The sequence below is a fragment of the Microcebus murinus genome, chromosome 8 (genome assembly GCF_040939455.1).
Source record: "Microcebus murinus isolate Inina chromosome 8, M.murinus_Inina_mat1.0, whole genome shotgun sequence".
Taxonomy (NCBI): Eukaryota; Metazoa; Chordata; class Mammalia; order Primates; family Cheirogaleidae; genus Microcebus; species Microcebus murinus.
The window spans coordinates 106,839,167-106,856,368 of NC_134111.1; the positions used below are offsets into that span (position 1 = coordinate 106,839,167).

The 17,202-nt window shown below is 54.6% G+C and overlaps 1 protein-coding gene across 1 annotated transcript; it reads left to right on the forward strand.

The window, feature by feature from the left end:
• Positions 1-82: 82 nt before the first annotated feature.
• On the forward strand, positions 83-17,202 carry PPP1R7 (protein phosphatase 1 regulatory subunit 7). Its single transcript, XM_012755624.3, has 10 exons — positions 83-840; positions 3,745-3,873; positions 7,442-7,497; positions 8,624-8,689; positions 9,295-9,425; positions 10,109-10,271; positions 12,103-12,219; positions 13,079-13,183; positions 15,728-15,814; positions 16,841-17,202. The coding sequence occupies exons 1-10, from the start codon at positions 789-791 to the stop codon at positions 17,015-17,017; spliced, it is 1,083 nt and encodes a 360-aa protein (XP_012611078.1). The 5' UTR covers positions 83-788; the 3' UTR covers positions 17,018-17,202.

Genomic DNA, 17,202 nt, shown 5'->3' on the forward strand with positions numbered 1-17,202 from the left:
ACGCACCACCGGACGCCCCTACGGTGCCTCAGAGGAGCCAAAAGAGATGGGCGCACCGCCCTCCCCGCCGGGCGAGCGCCGTATCCTCCCGCTTTGGCATCAAGAAGGGTGAGCAGCGCGGAGCGCGCCTGTCGGCGGCCTAGTCCCAGAGGCGGGGGGCACGGGACGGCTTTGAGGGGCGGGCAAGGGCTGCAGCAGCTGCACTGGGCTGGGAACAGCCGGCGAGCGGAGCACGGCTGGCGCCCCGCACCTGCCCGCCCTGCGCTGAGCGTCAAGAGCAGGAGGCTGTCTGCACGGGGTCAGTCCGTGCGGGGACGCCGGGAAAGGTGCTGCTCTTGCCCCTCGGCCCATTGTCCAGACGCGGCTAGCGAGGCTCGCGGAGCCGGGGATGCAGGTGGAACCCGCCAGCACCTTGCCACCCACGGAGAGATCCGCCCGGCCCGCGGTCTTCCCACGGCTCCGAGGTCGGGACAGTGACCTCAGCCGACCCGCGAGGCCAGAGCGCCTCTCTCCTCCGCTTCGACGCCCTCTCCGTCCGCCCTCGGCCGCGTCTCCGAGCGTCCTGCGCCGGCACCCCGGGCCGGGCTTCCCGGAGTTGGCAGCGGGAGGCGAGGCGGACGGCCTCGCGAAGGAACTACAGCTCCCGTGAGGCGCTGGACCCGCGCAGGCGCGTCGGGGGGCCTCAGCCGCTGCTCCGGGATTCCATTGGCTGGGCCGGCTCGGAGCCGGGAATCCTCATTGGCTGACAGCCTGAGGCAACGATTCCGGAAAGGGGAAGAGCAGCCAACATGGCGGCGGAACGCGGCGCGGGGCAGCAACAGTCGCAGGAGATGATGGAAGGTGAGTGGCCCTTGGGGGCGGCGGGCAACGGGCGGAGGGAGCGGCCGGCCAGCTCTGACTCTTGCGGGAGGGAAACTCGGCGTCCTGCCTCCAGCCACCGCCGCGCGGCCCCCTGACAGCTGCCCGCCGGACCCAGGGGCGCGGGGAAGGCTCCAGACTTGGGAGAGCCCCGGCCGGAGGGCGGCCTCGGCCGGGAGGAACCCAGAGCTGAGCCGAGGAGCGGCGGCGCGAGCCCAGGCCCGGGGGGTGGGGCTGAGTGGGACGCGGTGGCTCCGAAGCCCGGTTGGAGCCTCGCCCCGAACCTCTGAGATTGACAGGCGAGGAAGCGGGGGAGCGGTCCTCCGTCAGCTGACGAGGAAACTGAGGCGCAGGCCCCGGGACCTACCGGAGTCTGCTCACTGGTTCATGTGGCAGCGGTGGAGAAGGGTCTCCTCTTGAAAGCGAATGGACTGTGGTGAAGGGGTGGCGAAGAGCAGAGGAATAAAAAGGTTGAGTTATAGAGGGCGGTGCCTGTTTTCAAGGCTGTCATAGTTTTGAAAATACAGTTCAACTTTCTTCCTCCTTTTCAATTTGTTGGAAAAAATTTGTATCTATATACGTATGTGTATATGTTATACATACACGTGTGGGTATGTACTTAATTATATACACGCACTTGCAGTTGCACATGCACACACATTCACGTACACTTACCCCCAGTTGCGGAGTCAATCGTGTCCTGGAGTGCTTAAATGCTTCTGGCTCCCCTGGTTCGGTGAGGGGTACAGACCTCCCAGAAGAGCAGTCACAGTCTCAGGTGAAAAGTGCTAGGGAAGAGCCGGAGGTGGGTGGTGCAGGGAAGAACTGGCTAGTTTGGGAGTAGTGGTGGCTGCACATCCAAGGCCAGCTCTGAGCTGTGGACCTTGAAGAATAATTAGAAGTCAACCAAGTTGGGGATAGGGTTAGGGAAAAGATCAAAGGTCACTCCAGACAAAGGAAACTGCATAGTCTAAGGCAAAAGGGTGTGTGAAGGGGAGTTTCACCAAGGTAACAGTCATATGTGATGAGGATGGGAAGGGGCCAGTGAGGCTGGCCAGAGAAGGTTGGGGGCGGTGTGGAGGTTATATTAAAGGTCTAAGACTTTGCTTGAATCTTTGTAAGTAAGAAGTGCCTCTTCCCCTATCCACCTTCCTCTATCTCTCTTCAGCTGTTTCCATGTCTTAGCAAATGGCAAATACAAAAGCCAGGCTTTTCCCACCCACTCCCGCCCATGTCTAGTTAGTCAAGGAGCTCTGACACCTCTACTTTTTAATATCTTCAGATCTTCAATACTTTCTCCATTCTCACTGCCAGTACCTAACTCAGACATTAGTCTTATCTAGGCTACATTTCATTGCCCTGCTCACCACCCCATCACCCCCAGCACCCCAGTCACTTTCCTACATGCTGGTCTGCTGTCCCATGCTCCAGACCTCTCTGCTGCTCTCAGGTTTCAATTTGGCTGCCCTTCATTAGCTAAGCCCCTCCTAACCTCTTCCCACTCCCCTCCTCTCCCTGGAGTTCTCCTCTTAGGGAGAACTTTATTTCCTTAAGCCTGAACCACAGAGTGCCCATGCTTGGTGATAACTAATTTGTTAAATATCTACTGCATGTCATGCACATGCTAACTGCTCTTGTGCCTTTTCTAATTTAACCATGACAGCATCTCTGAGATATAGGTACTGTACAGTCTCCCTTCTACCTATGAGGAGACTGAGGCTTTGAAAAGGAATGATTTGCCAAAGCTGTGTCTCTGGGGAGAAGATGCAAACTCAGGAAGAGCCATTGGCATTCCAGAAATAATTTTGGAGTCAAAGATCAGAATCTCTGTCAATGGAGAATAGACTAAATGGGGCAAGACAGGTCACAGAGGGACCAGTCAGGCAGCAGGGCAGGAGCCCAGGTCCCAGGTAATAAGTAGTAGCTGAGCCAAGGCGGTTGCTGGGTCAGGAAAGAAGGAATGAATTTGGATGTTTTGGAAGTAGATTTTATAAGGACTTGTTCTATACAGCAATCCTTTCCTGGATGCTACTTTGCTAGACACAGCCAGAAATACCAGGAGGAACTTTCTTTCTCTCAAAGAGCACATCCCTTTATAGAAAGCCATAGTCAGGAAAGAGAGTACTTTAAGTATGGTTGATAATTCCAAATAATATCATTGCCTCAAATCTTCCAGTCTTCCAAAAGAGGTCATGAAAAAAAGTAAGAAAAAGAAAAGTGATTTGACAACCTTGCTAAAGAAGTTTTACCTGCCACATTTAATTATTGCTTTAAATATTTTCATTAATTCAGAAAATATTTATTAAAAAATATTTTGTTTGCCACCTTTAAAAGCTTGGAGTTGGTAGCACTCTGCCCAGTGACTTTTCCTTGGGTAGTCAGCATCTTGGCTATATTCTGGTTTTTCACTGGTGCCCCTCCCCATCTGGTTTGAGTTAGTCTTGATTCCTTTCAGAACGTGGGCCTGTGACCCGGGCTGGTTTTCTTGGCCAAATGGATAGTGGAGCATGGATGAAGGTATGTGGCTCGAGGGGTCACAGTGGTCCCCTCTACATCCAGGCCAAAAGTGAGAGTCATTCAAGAGTTGATGCCAAGGCTTTCAGAACACTTGGCAATTTGTCACAAGTTCCTTGAGGGCAGGAATAGTATGTTGTTCTCCTAAATATCCATGTGGCCTCCATGCTCTGCTCTCTCCACCCCAGATCTCCTGCCACGGTATGCCTCATATGGTACTGGGCCATGGGAGACACTTAGATGTTCATTGAACTAGATTCAACAAACATTTCTGAGCTGTCTTTTTGACTTACAGCTGTGTGCAAGTGTGCTACATATTCCTCAAATACTCACATAAAGTGGCTGTGGATTCTTACTGATGTGTGGGTTCAGTTGACAGGCGGGTCGAATCCGAAGAGTCGGGTGATGAAGAAGGGAGGAAGCTTGATGGCAGCAGTGTGACAAGCCTCAGCAGACAGAGCCTGAAGGATGGGGAGGACCAGGGGAAAGAGAACCCAGAAGGTACCAGGCCGGCTCGCTCAGGGGTGCTGGCTGTGTTGCATGTGGTCTGTCCGTGCGGTCACGGGGTTGTGTCGGTCCTGGGAAGGACCACTGTGCTCCTTGGAGACCCTCAGTGGGTCAGGGGCAGGGGGTTGTGCTCTCAGGGAGAAGCATGCCCTCTGAGACATTCCCTCAGTGGGCCAACTCGTCTATGGCACTTGCAAGAAGGATGTGGCTTTCTTATAATTCTACTGAAGGCAGATACTGCTACTAATATTGGTACTAGTGTGTCATCTGGGACAGAACCGGAAAATTGTTTTATTAACCATATGTTCAGAAAGCAAGATTTGAGGTAAACATTGTGGCTGGTTTCTATGTTTCTGTGTCCTCCTACCAGAGCAATAGAAACTTCAACTGTCTTGGAGAAGCCATTCCAAATGCCACTGCACCATTTCTGTGGGCCTGGGGGTGGACTTCTGACGTGCCCAGAGGTCAGGAAAATAATGTCATGTGGAAAATGGGCCCATAGCTTCCAGTTGTTGTTGGGGGGTTTTCTTCTTTTGGTTTTTGTGGGGGGTGTTTGTTTGTTTCTTTCTTTCTTTCTTTTTAAGAGACAGGATCACCCTCCCTTGCCCAGGCTGGAGTGCAATGGCGTGATCATAACTCACTGCAGCCTTGAACTCTGGGCTCAAGTGATCCCCCTGCCTCAGCCTCCCGAGTAGCAGGGACTCAGGTGCATGACACCACGCCTAGTGTCTCCTATTGTTTTAGTGAATAACAACAACAAAATAAATTTAGAGTTAAGAAAAGTAATTTCTCAGCCCATAATGGTGGGTTTTTGCCCTCCTCAACAATGGCCCAAGCCTTTTGGTTTGTTTGCTTAGAAAATCAATTTATATTGAAAAGAATGAGAGAAACCATGAACACAGAAGCATGTCCATGATATATTATTAGGTTAAAAAAGCAAGTTTCTAAATAGTTTGCATGTTAAATCTTATTTTTAGCTAAAAAAATGAATATGTAGTTTTACTTGCCTAAAAAAGAAAATACGTCAAACTGTTGCTTAGAGTCTTTGAAATAGCTGGTTTGAGAAGGACCTATAGGTTCTATATTTTCTAGATTTTATACAAGGTATGGATAATCATGCATTACTATTTTAAAAATTAAATTTATAAAATAAAGCTAATTTTTAAAATAATGTGCTCTCTCTGCCGGCAAAGATGATTGGTAACTATGGCAACTTAATTTTAAGGCAAAAGAAGATTCCCACAAAAGTACTAGCCACATTTACTTTGGAACTTCAGAGTCGGTATTCTGGAAGTGCCGTGGGTGGAGCAGAGTGCATGGGAGTGATGGATGGGAGCTTTCATTACCGTCTGACTTAGTCATGGGCAGCGGGCGTCGGGGAGCCCCGCTGTCCTCAGACGTGAGCTGCCGAGGCACTGGGTGTTCTGGGAGGACAGAGAGCTAGCAGAGCTGCCGTGTGCTGCCTATCCCTGGCTCGCCAGCACAGTCGAATGATGCTGTTGCGATGTGTAATTGTGATGATGCCATAACGTGTTGTCCGTGAGAACTGTAAGACTCACTACGACTCACTCAAGGCACATGGCGATGAGACAGACTAGCTGGCCTGGCCTGGCCTGGTGCCTGGCTTGTCTGAGTCCAAGGTTCTTTCCTCCAGGTGACTAGCTGACTGAGAGTTTTCTGGGAACATGCATTTCTAGTCCCTAGAGAAACCAGGACTTGCTCTTATAACTGTGTTTAAGTCTTAAGTTCAAATAAAACAAACTTAAACATGTTAACTGTCAACCTTCTACTTATTTTCCCTAACTTGTTTTTAAAATATGATGAATACATAAGGCATTCAGAGGATATTCTAGGCCGGAATCTTGTTTGAGAGGTTAGCCAACATTTTGAGTGTGGGGCCAACCCTGTGTTGATGCATTACAGGAGGACTCTTTAGAGCTTGTGACCATGTGTCTGGAGAAGCCTGGGACAGCCCAGTTTCTACCTGTTGGCCCCGCATGGCTGTCCATGGCGTCCCTTTTACTTTCTGGTTAGGACGCTGAGTGAACTGGGCAACCTACGTTACTTATAGTGCCTCTTCCAGTGCACCTCCCTAAGCTTGTGAACACTGGGTTTATGCTGTCTTTTGGGGGCATTGGGGTACATCTCTTTATTTTTCCCAGTTCCTTTTATTTAATTCTTAGATTGGTTGGTGTCCTACAAAGTTAAAGTTAGATAAACTATAGTAAGCATCATATTTTTTAACTAGCCACAGCTGCTCATTATAGAAAAGGCAGTGAAGTGAATCCAGCTGTGTGGGGCCCTCCCTTGAAGCTGCCCCAGTGTCGAGCACTCCCCTCAGGCCTCCAGTCAAGGAGCCGGCCTGACCACTCATCCTGGCAGGAGCCAGCCGCCGGTGTGAGGCCTGGACTGTGAGCTCCACTGCAGCACTGGATACAGATGTGCTCCAGGGAAGGAGGGGTGGTGTGGGCTCAGGTGAGACGGGAACTGTGACAGGCGATTTGCAGGAAACACAGTAGAGAGCATCCTGGTGCCATAGTCTGTGTCCAGATGGGAGGAGGACTACAAGATGAGCAGCCTGTTTCATCCAACAAAGAATTGCAAGACAAACGCCACCCGGTTGAAATGTGTCACCTTATTTGGATCCTAATTCAAGCAAACTAGGGAAAGAACTGAGAAGATGGTTGAGGAAATGTGAACGGTGACTGGATGTCTGGTGATATTAAGCAATTACTGTCACTCTTCAAGTTTTAAGGAGTGTGTGTGTGTGTGTGTGTGTGTGTGCATGCACATGTATGTGCCTTTGTGTGCGTGTCTGCCGCATGCATCTTAGTCCTTCCCAGCACCTGAGCTTGAGCCAGTTGCAACGCAGTGGAGAGGAAGAGCTGCCCTCAGCTGCCCCAGGCCAGAGGAAGCGCCTCTCTGGGGTGAAGACATCCAAATGAGTTTCTCTGCTGGAATTAGTTCGCCAGTCTCCCAATTGAGAAGTGTGTCTAAATTATTCAGCAAGGCTCTTTGATCCTATCTGCTGAGCTGTGCTTCATGTCGCATTGCTCTTCGCAGAGAGAGGCATTTGTAGGTGCTGGGCCACCTTCCAAAGCTATAAGAGGCGCGTCCTGGAACATCTGATGTGCCCAGCACGATCCGTATTCAAATAGCCTGACTTATTGCCGCCAACAAAACAGGAAAGAACATGGGAAGGCCGGCTGCTGCCAGGTGCACAAGCCGAGGGCTCCCTGCCCTTCTTTCTGCCAACAGCTTTAGACTACGTGTCCTTTCTTAGTTCAGAGGTACAGATGGAAGTCTGGAGACCTTTGCCAATAGCTGAATTCAGGAAACTCAGGATATTTAAAAGACACCATTGTTGAGGTGGGGTTTAACCCTCCCACACCCTCCAGGGCCTTGCTGTACCATCCCAGTGTTTCTCCTCAGGGTTTGAGTTGGCTCACGAGCCAAGCTTCTCCAGACCTCAGTGGGGAGGCGGTTCTTTACAGAAGCCTGGGGCCACTGCCTCCTCTGAACGGGTTCTGAGCGGACTTCTCTTTTCTTCTCCTTTTTTCAGAAGAACATGAGCTGCCTGTGGACATGGAAACTATCAACCTGGACAGAGATGCAGAGGTAATGCCTCCTGCTTGGCCCAGCCTCAGGGCGTGTGGTGTGGACCACCCTGACCATCAGGTTGTCTTGTATGAAGGTACCAGATTAGTAAATGACTTCCCTAGAGAAAGCACCTCACCTCCCCTAGTAGGGTCTGATTCCTGTGTTCTTGTTATTTTTAATACAAGTTATTGAAATCCCATTTCTGTTTGACCATCTGGTGTTGTGTGGCAGATCATAAACGGTATGGCTCCGATGGTTGCGCTGTCCATGGTACGCAGTGCCCTGGAAAACTGTGTGTGCCCGTGGACCGCTGTGGGCGGCCGGAGCCCCACACTGTGTGGCGGCTGGCTGCTGGGCCTCCCGAGCCCACAGAGCACCTCTGATGGTGACGGGATAAGGCTGTAGTCCCCAACCCCGGGCCACGGACCGGTCCCAGTCGGTGATGGCCTGTTAGGAACTGGGCCACACAGCAGGAGGTGAGCAGTGTGGAGCAAGTGAAGCTTCATCTGTATCTGCAGCCGCTCCCTGTCGCCCACATCCCCGCCTGAGCTCCGCCCCCCCGTCAGATCAGTGACGGCATTAGATTACCACAGGAGCGCGGACCCTACTGTAAACTGCTCGTGGAGGGATCCAGGTTGCCGCTCCTGATGAGAATCTAACGCCTGGTGATCTGAGGGGAGCTGAGCGGTGATGCCAGCGCTGGGGAGCGGCTGCAGACACAGATTGTCACTAGCAGAGAGGTCTGACTGCACAGTAGATGTGATGTGCTTGAATCATCCCCAAATCATCCCACCCCGCCCCTTTTGGTCCCTGGTGCCAAAAAGGCTGGGGACCGCTGGGCTAGGGTGTTTATCCTTGGAGTCTGGGCATGTGTTTTGCATTCATGGGAGCTGGGGTGAGAAAAAGGTGTCACACACCAATCACTTTGAGGGTCAGTTTTACATAAAACTGACGTAAAAGAGCCTCTGGCAACACACGCTGCCACCATCGTCCTTCCTCTGCGGATCCGTCCCGTTGCTGCTGGGCCTCCTCCCTCAGCCTCCCCACACCGCCGCCCACCCGCCAGGCCTCCATAACTCCCGTTTCAGGAGACAGGTCTCTGGGCACTTTGCTGCAGCTGAGGGAGATTTCTGTTGTGTTCCAGGATGTGGACCTGAATCACTATCGCATTGGGAAGATTGAAGGGTTTGAGGTTCTGAAGAAAGTGAAGGTAAGAGGGGCACTGGCCTTGCCTTGTGGTGACTTGGCGGCACTCGCTGGGGTGTGGATAAACCCATAACCGGACGTCAGTCCTGAGGCGCAGGCCCCAGGACTTGCCCCATCTCACAGAAGGCGCCGAGCCGCCGCTGGATCTGGGCAGGTGCCTGCCTTTTTCCTGACTTGGTGGGTGTGAGCTTGAGGGGTGGCCCTGGAGCTCAGGCAGTGGCTGGAGGCAGGTCTGAGCCTGCGTTCGGTTCAGCACTCTCCAGGCCTCACTGTCCTTAGTGGACCTCAGCTAAGTTGGTTTCTCAGAATGGAGTCCCCCAGGAGTTTTGTTCTGCTGGGAAACGGCACACACTCCCAAGCCCAGACGAGCCCTCCCTTTCCAAGTAGGGCTGTGGGCGCCAAGCTGGCCTCCAGCCTCAGGTGGGACAGGGCAGTTCTAGCTTAGCACCCTCACTCGCCTGCCTCTTGGAGGCCAGCGCCTTTCTAGAAAGCAGCGGAATGAAAGCACGTCTTTCCACCAGGAAGGCCTGTCCCGTGTCCTCCAGTAACAGCCGACACTTCCTTGTGGCCTCCCCTTGCCCACGCCAACTGTCCTTTTCCCGCCCCCAGACTCTCTGCCTCCGTCAGAATTTAATTAAATGCATTGAGAATCTGGAGGAGCTACGGAGTCTTCGAGAACTGGATCTTTACGACAACCAGATCAAGAAGATTGAGAATCTGGAGGCGCTGACGGAGCTGGAGTGAGTCCGGAAACCTGAGCAGACCAGGGTGCGGGGAGATAGCTGAGTTGGCGCACCCAGCCCCCCAGAGCCGACCCTGCCCAGCTGTCGGCCTGCGCCAGGCCACTTCTGCCACAGGGTCCTGCCCTGTGACTGGCTCCCAGGTCCCTGCCTGCCCGTGTTCAGGGCTCCAGGGGGGCACGTTGCCCGCCTGTGTGTGGCCAGCCGGCTGGGCAGTCCGGGCTCGCAAAGCAAACCTTTGCTGGGAAGGCTGCAGTCTCCATCCGGGGATGGTGTCAGAATTAGGTAGAGGGGAAGGTAAATCCATAATTTCCTCTTTTGCCATTTGAGCTTTTTTTTTAAATAAAGGAATAAATGGCATTAATTTTAGGAGACAGGTCCTAGATAAAACTTTACCTGGGCTTCTGCCGCTTTGTTGCCAGTGGATTTTTGTTTGTTTTGTTTTTCATTCAGTGCTTCTCAGGTCCCTTTGGTGTGCAGAGCCTGAAGTCAGGCCCTGCCGCAGACGATGCTGGGAGCCAGGCCACTGGGAGACTGTGGGCCCACCCTCTTCTCTTCCCAGCTCCTGGGCACATGATCCCCTGGAGACTGCAGCCCCCTGGGTGGGGGTGTCACCTCTGAGTCAGCTGAATTCTATGCAACCTGTGCTCATTTTTTTTAAAAAAAATTTTGCTTATTCCCAGGGTTCTAGATATTTCTTTTAATCTGTTGAGAAACATTGAAGGGATTGACAAGTTGACGCGACTGAAGAAACTCTTCTTGGTCAACAATAAAATCAACAAAATTGAGAACGTGAGCAACTTACACCAACTAGAGATGCTGGAGCTGGGATCCAACCGCATCCGGGTAGGTGCAGACGCGCCCATGCGTCCTCGGGCCGTGTGTGGGTGGCTTTTATTTGCTGATGGTGCTGACCGGGATTCTTTTAAGGAAAAATGCTAACTGGAAGTCAGCATTAATAAGAATGTGTGCCCAGACTGGGAGGTCTAGCCTTTCTTCTGCACGTAGATTTCAGCTGCCGTCCATCTAAACCATGGCCCTAAGGCAGACCCTTCCGGTTGTGCTTTTCCTGGGGTGAACCAGCCAGCCCAGAGCACCTGGCTCCAGAACGTGCTCATGGTGGTTTTCCCCAGAGTGAGCGCAGCAAAGGCGTCACTCGCATTGACTGACGTCCGCGCTAGGGGCCTTAGGAGGTGTCTTGCTGCTGAGACACCCCGGAACACAGTGCTGGATCGGCCCGTCCTCCCTGGACGGCATCATGCCCCTGGGCTGCTCCCCCAGCGGGGTAAGATCTGCTCGCAGGATCCCTTTGACATTGAAACCTGGGACAGCATGACATGAGAGACTCCTAGAACAGGGTACGGTGTTCCGTAGGAGGAGCGAGAGCAAGTCCTTCGCCAGCTGACTCTGAACTGGCATCAAGAGTCCCTGGCATCTGTGGGGGGAGCCTGTGAGGGCGTCACTGAAGGGCTGACGGTGGGTGGGGCTCCCATGGGCAGGGACGGGGCTTCCGTCAGCCAGAGGACCCCGAGAACCCCACCCCTGGCTCCCAACCCGGGTCACGGCACTGAGCCTGTGTCCGCAGCCCCGTCTGGCGGCTCAGGCAAGTGTCTCTGAGCATGCACACCGCACCGCGTGTTTGAAGCGCCCCCCGAGTGGCTGCTGGAGGGATCACGGTGTACCATGGTTAGTCCTGCTGGGCCCTTGAGAGGCCGGGCAAGGGCGCAAACCCAGGGAGGGCAGCTTTGGCAAGAGTCTCTCGACGGCCATTGTCAGAGAGCTCGTGGCCACGAATAGCCAAGCAGCACATGCAAAACTAGAGAGCAGCCCCGATGTCAGCATTTAATCAGGGACCTCAGTGTGGAACGTTCCAGGAGAACTGTGGGTCATCACAAATTAATACCGGTGATGGCCGGTGAGGAGGCTCTGCCCTGCCCCGCTCTGCTAGCACGTGTTTAGCTTGCTTGTTTCGTGTCTGCTGACATATTTAAAGAATAACTTGTGCCAAGAGAGCAGTGCACTCTGCTGAGGGAACTGAGGAGGGAACTGAAGTGAGAATCGTTAAGCAACCTGCTACACACAGGGCACCTGCAAAGACCAGGCAGGGCGGTGTCGTCCCTGCCTGTGGCGGGTTCGTGGATGCGTGGGGGAGCATGCGTTCGCAGCAGAGCAACAATGGGTGGAGCAGAGCGGGAGAGCAGCGAGTCACGGAGTGAGGCGCCCGCCACAGGAGTCCTCAGTGGGCACGCCGGGATTTCAAAGGCCGTGAGAACTTCCAGCGTCTCAGCCCGGTAGAGACTGAGGCTCACGGGAGTCGGTTTTGGCGGGTGCTGTGTAGAATGTCGTAATGATGTGTCAGCTCAGAGGCTCAGACTGGAAGGGTGTCGAGGACGCTGTCAGGCCAGGGGTCCCCACCCTGCTCCCCAGAACCCCAGAGCTCTGGAAACCCTGGAGTTGGGAATAAGCTCAACAGACGAGCCTTGGCCTCCCCACCGTTTTTCTTGCCCTTGTTTTCATGCTGTAGATTTCTCTGGGACGTTCCCAGAGCAGATAAGTAACTCGCCTGCCAGCGCAGAGCTGACACCCAGACGGCTTTGTCCCCGGGCCAGGCCTGTCCCTCTGCCTGGCGCCGCTCACGGGCCGCGCAGCGCTGACTGCCCCTTTGTCCTTTCCACAGGCGATTGAGAACATCGACGCCTTGACCAACCTGGAGAGCTTGTTTCTGGGGAAAAATAAAATCACTAAACTTCAGAACTTGGATGCACTCACCAACCTGACAGTTCTCAGCATGCAGGTATTGATCTTCCTGAGCTTGGACGCCACAGACTCGTACACACACGCGCACATGCACATGCGTGGCTCGCACACACGCTGAAGGAAAATTTCATTCTGTAAGGGTCATGTTCCTTTTCCCACTAATAGTCCTGGGTGGATTTTAGCCAAAGGGGACCTCCTCAGAAGGCTGAGCTTGCCCGATCTCATCCGATCCTGGAAGCTGAATGTGGTCAGGGCTGGTTAATACTTGCACGGGAGAAGATCAAACTTGTTCCAAATCCTCCTAAAGTGTTTGGCTCGATGACTATAGCCATTCCTTCCCCGTTGTACAGAGAACAAAGCTCTACTGCCTTCTGTGTTGGGGCATCAGCAAGCACTTGAGTTTGCCTACGCCCGTGTCACCATTGTTGCTGGAAGCAACTTAGTGGACTCAGACCCTTGAGGCAGGACGGGGCGGGGTGCTCTGGGACAGGGCCTGGCACGTGGAAACGCTGGTGCCCTTGGCCAGGCAGGTGTTCCATAGACTTCTTGTACAAAGTCTCATTTGAGTTGTAATATACGGTGAGAGGAATAAAAATTCATTTACTTTTAAAGTATTCAGCAATTCTGACGTTTTAAAATTATTAAATTAATTCAGGTAAACCTTCCCAACATTTAAAAAAGTGAGTTCTCTGCATAAAAACCTGTTGACACCCATGCGTGAATTTCAGCCCAGTACAGCAGACGCAAAACTGTGATCCATTTTTTCCCTTTACACAAATCTCATTCTAGCACATTTTAAGTGAAATGCCCTAGTCCGAGAATTCTTCAAGATGATAAGAAACCTCCTTTCCTAAAAGCCGTTATTCTAACACCTGCCGTCTGCGTCGTTCTCTCAGAGCAACCGGCTGACCAAGATCGAGGGGCTGCAGAGCCTGGTGAACCTGCGGGAGCTCTACCTCAGCCACAACGGCATCGAGGTCATCGAGGGCCTGGAGAGCAACGTAAGGCTCCCCGGGTCTGTGTGGGTCTGTGCGGGCGGCGGGCGCTGGGCGGGGCCGGCAGCTGGCCAGGCTGCACGAGCCGGCCCCGGGCTGATGCTGGGGGGACGCGCTGGCCGTGAAAACCGAGGGAGCCCCTCCGGGCTGGGGGCGAGGGAGACCTGGGCCTGGAAGGGCTGGCGCCTTACTCGGAACGGCTGTGTGGAATTTCAGCACAGGTGTGCCCCATGTGCTGTAGGCGTTTGGGAAGACCTGAACAAACAAACCCTAGCTGCCCACAGACAGCCCATACTACAGAGGGTAGCTGGTGGCAGCACCTGTCCTGTCCTCCCCTCCAGGCCCCTGAGCTTCCCGTCCGCTCCCCACCGCCTCTGCCTCCCCACCCAGCCCACAGGGGCATCTGCCCTTCTCTGCCCTTCTCCTCTGGGCGCTGGGCAGCTTCCCCTCCCTCCCTCTCGCCTGCACTCCCCCTCCTGCCCTCCTCTCCTGGCTCAGGCTGGGACCGCCCCGCCCCACAGCTGCCTTCAGCTCAACCTGCTCTTCCTCAGTACGATATTCAAGACAAATAAAAGACTTTTTCTCATTCAATTTTACTGGGGTTTTTTTTTTTGTTTTGTTTTAATTGCCAGCAAATGTAACCAGATTGGTCATTTTTGTTATTATGAACAGAGTTTTAATCTCATTAAAACCTCCTCTGGCCTCTGTGTCTCAGCCCCAGGGCCTGGTTGCCATTAGTAATGTTGTTTTGCAGGAAAAACCACATTTTGAATTCATTTCACCAATATCCACATAAAATTCTGGAAAAATTAGGATTTGCCTGTGGAAAGTTTCGCCATCTTTCTCCGACTTTGCAATTAATTGAAAGTTTAACAAGCAGCATGTAAGCCTTGCATTCCTGCGAGGAGCGATGATGAGTTGAGGGAACCCCCAAAGGCAGGGCCATGGCTACGGCTGCAGCCGGGGGCTGTGTGGAGGGCCCTGGGGCTGGGCACGCACCACGGAGCCCACGCTCGGGGCCCTGTGCCCTCCTGCCTGCAGCCATCTGCAAGCACCCTAGCGCCCCCCACCCCCCAGGCCGCCTGTCTGCAGCCTGCAGTGGGTCACCTAGGCAGGGGTCCCAGGCAGGTGAGGTGGAGGCGTGGCTCACACTTGCACCAGTTGGGGTGCTGCACCCTGACCTCCGTTAAGCAGCTCGTTCTTGAACCTCTGAAAAAAAACAGAAAAAAAACGCATTAAAGGACTGTCAAGGTCAAATGTGACGATCTTTCCTCTGGGATTGTCTTCAACTAGAGATCAGACACGACTTTCTGTTAGGTTTTATCTCTTAATACGTCTGGAATTCATTTTTGTGCTGGGAGGCAGGAAAGTAAGCATACCTCTTCCCCCGTGGCAAATGTGCTGTCCCATGACACCGGTCGGCAGAGCTGCTGGCTGGGTGCTTTTGTGTGTTTTTACGGTTTTTGGTTTTTTTGATATTCAGACTTTTAAAACTTTCCCTTAAAATTTGGGAGGATTGGGAGTCAGAACATCCGGAACATAGTAGGAGATAGAAGGGAATTCTCGAACGGGGTGGGGAAGGGACGAGGCAGAGAGGAAGGCCACAAAGGCCTGTCGGAGGCTGTCAGCCAGCTGTGAGCGCTTTCCTTTTGAGCTTAGAAAGACTTGCCAGTTGGTTTGATCCAACACACTGTAGCCAGCGGTGGAGCTTTAATAGATGTGATTTTCATTACAAAACTATTCTTCTGTTAAATATTGAAACTCTGTAAGCTTCAAAAATAACTTTGCCCAGGCTTAGCTGATTTGTATCGGAACGTGACTGTTTTTCGGGTAGACGACTGTAAATACTCGGTGTTGTCTCCCGGGGGGGCGTGCGCTCCCCACTGCAGGTGATCAGTGTCCCTGGCCCCGTCCTCGGTCACTGAGCATCTGCTCACCTCCTCGCTCCGGCAGCGGCGAGTTCCAGGCAGCACGAGACTCGCCCCACAGTGCCCAGGCCTCCCCCCTGCTCCTGTGTCCCGGAGGCCTCTCCCCAGACGGCAGCGTGGGCTCGGGCCCAAGCTACCACCTCTCGCCTCCACCGTGTGCCCGGGCAGCTTCTTACCCCCGCCCCGAACCCCCCAGGTTTCTCGTCCCTAAGTGGGGAGAGGAATTCTGCCTTGAGGGCTACTTGGTATGATGCATGTCCTCGTGATGAGCACAAAATAAATGTTGCCATAGTTGTCACCCTGTCTTCAAAGCCCCTCCCAGAGGCCTGGGGCCGCTCTGTTCTCCCTAGGGCCTGCCACCTCACTGGGTCGCTCACGGGACGGTCTGGGCGCATGTGCCCGGAGTGTGGTGCGCTCTCGAGCCCCAAGATCGCGCGAGCAGGAGGGGGTGGCTGTGCAGGTCCTGAGGGGAACGCTGGCCTAGGGAGGCTGCAGGAAGTGGGCGGTCGCGTCGCCCTCCCTAGCGTGCCCTGTCCTGGGAAGGCAGGGACACTACACGCGAGGTCACACAGACGTTGTTGAACTGAGGTAACCCAGGAAAAATTTTATCTTCTCATTTCAGAACAAACTCACGATGTTGGACATTGCATCAAACAGAATCAAAAAGATTGAAAATGTCAGCCACCTAACAGAGCTCCAGGAATTCTGGGTAAGTTCAGCACATGCTGGGGTCGATGGCGCTTTGACCGAACTGTCCCACTGCGTGGAACGTGTGAACGAACGCAAGCGTCTCCAGCCCGTGGCCTCGGCGCTGCGTGTGCCGGGCAGTGGGGGGTGGGGGCTGTTTACGGTTGCATGGTGCTGTCCGTGGCCTGCTCCTCCGAGCATGGCCCACAGGTGTGCAGCGTGGCCATGACTGGGGCCCGCTGGGAAAGGGCACCTGGCAGGAAACCCAGGGACCAGGTTTGGGACGAGGTGCTGCTGGAATGCGCGGTTCCTCTAAGCGCCGGCCAGGGAGCCGGGCGCGGGGCGTGGCATGCTGAGACACCTGTCGACTTCACCCGGCGCGGCAGGGCTTGCCACGGTGGCTTCTTGCCCCTCAAGTTCATCCTGGCAGGGCTGTGTGCAGCCGTGGGACAGGCGTGGGCTACGCACACGGTGGCAGGGTGCTGTCACAGTCACCCGTGCTCGGTCCTGAGCAGCGTTTGGGAAGAGAGGACTTCCTGCCAAGGCAGGTCCCCTCCCGCAGGCCGTGGCAGATGCCAACCTGCTTGGACCTCCGGGTCCCGCCGCCCCGTTGGCAGATCCCTGGCACAGGTGGGGGTGTGGAGTCAGCCGTGGGGGTGTCTGCGCCACTGAGGTCCGCAGTGGGGACGCCCCAGGAAGGAGCCGTGCAGGTGTTTGCAGAGCAGCCGCGAGCTCCAGCTGCAGCAGCCTCCGATCCACTGGCTCCAGCATGGGGTCCCGGCCTCGGGGAGTCCCGAGAACCCGTCTGTGGGAGGCGCAGGTCGCGCCGCCGCGTCACGGCACGGTGGCCGGGACGCTCGGGACGCTGCGGGAAGGGGCCGGGATGTGCCAAGAGGCGGCAGAGGCTCCCCGAGGTTCCGGGAAGACCGGACACCGAACCTCACCGTCCCGAGCGGGAGGACCAGGGCCCTGCCGGCCCTCCCCGAGGCGGGGCGCGGTCGGGGCGGTCGGCGCCAGCGCTCTCCTGACCTGCGCCCTGCGTCCCCAGATGAACGACAACCTCATCGAGAGCTGGAGCGACCTGGACGAGCTGAAGAGCGCCCGCAGCCTGGAGACGGTGTACCTGGAGCGCAACCCGCTGCAGAAGGACCCGCAGTACCGGCGGAAGGTCATGCTGGCCCTGCCCTCCGTGCGGCAGATCGACGCCACCTTCGTCCGGTTCTGAGTCCTCGTCCTCGCCCGGTCCCTCTCGAAAGAACTGCCCAGCCACGGTTTTTTATCCTCCGTTGCTCCTGAAGTCGTCACTTTATCCGCAGTCACGGGCCAGCGGCAACAACGGGCTCCGCCGGCCGCGCCGTGCATGAAGCCGCTGGCCGCCGAGGCGCGTCACCATTAAACCTTGCCACCGTC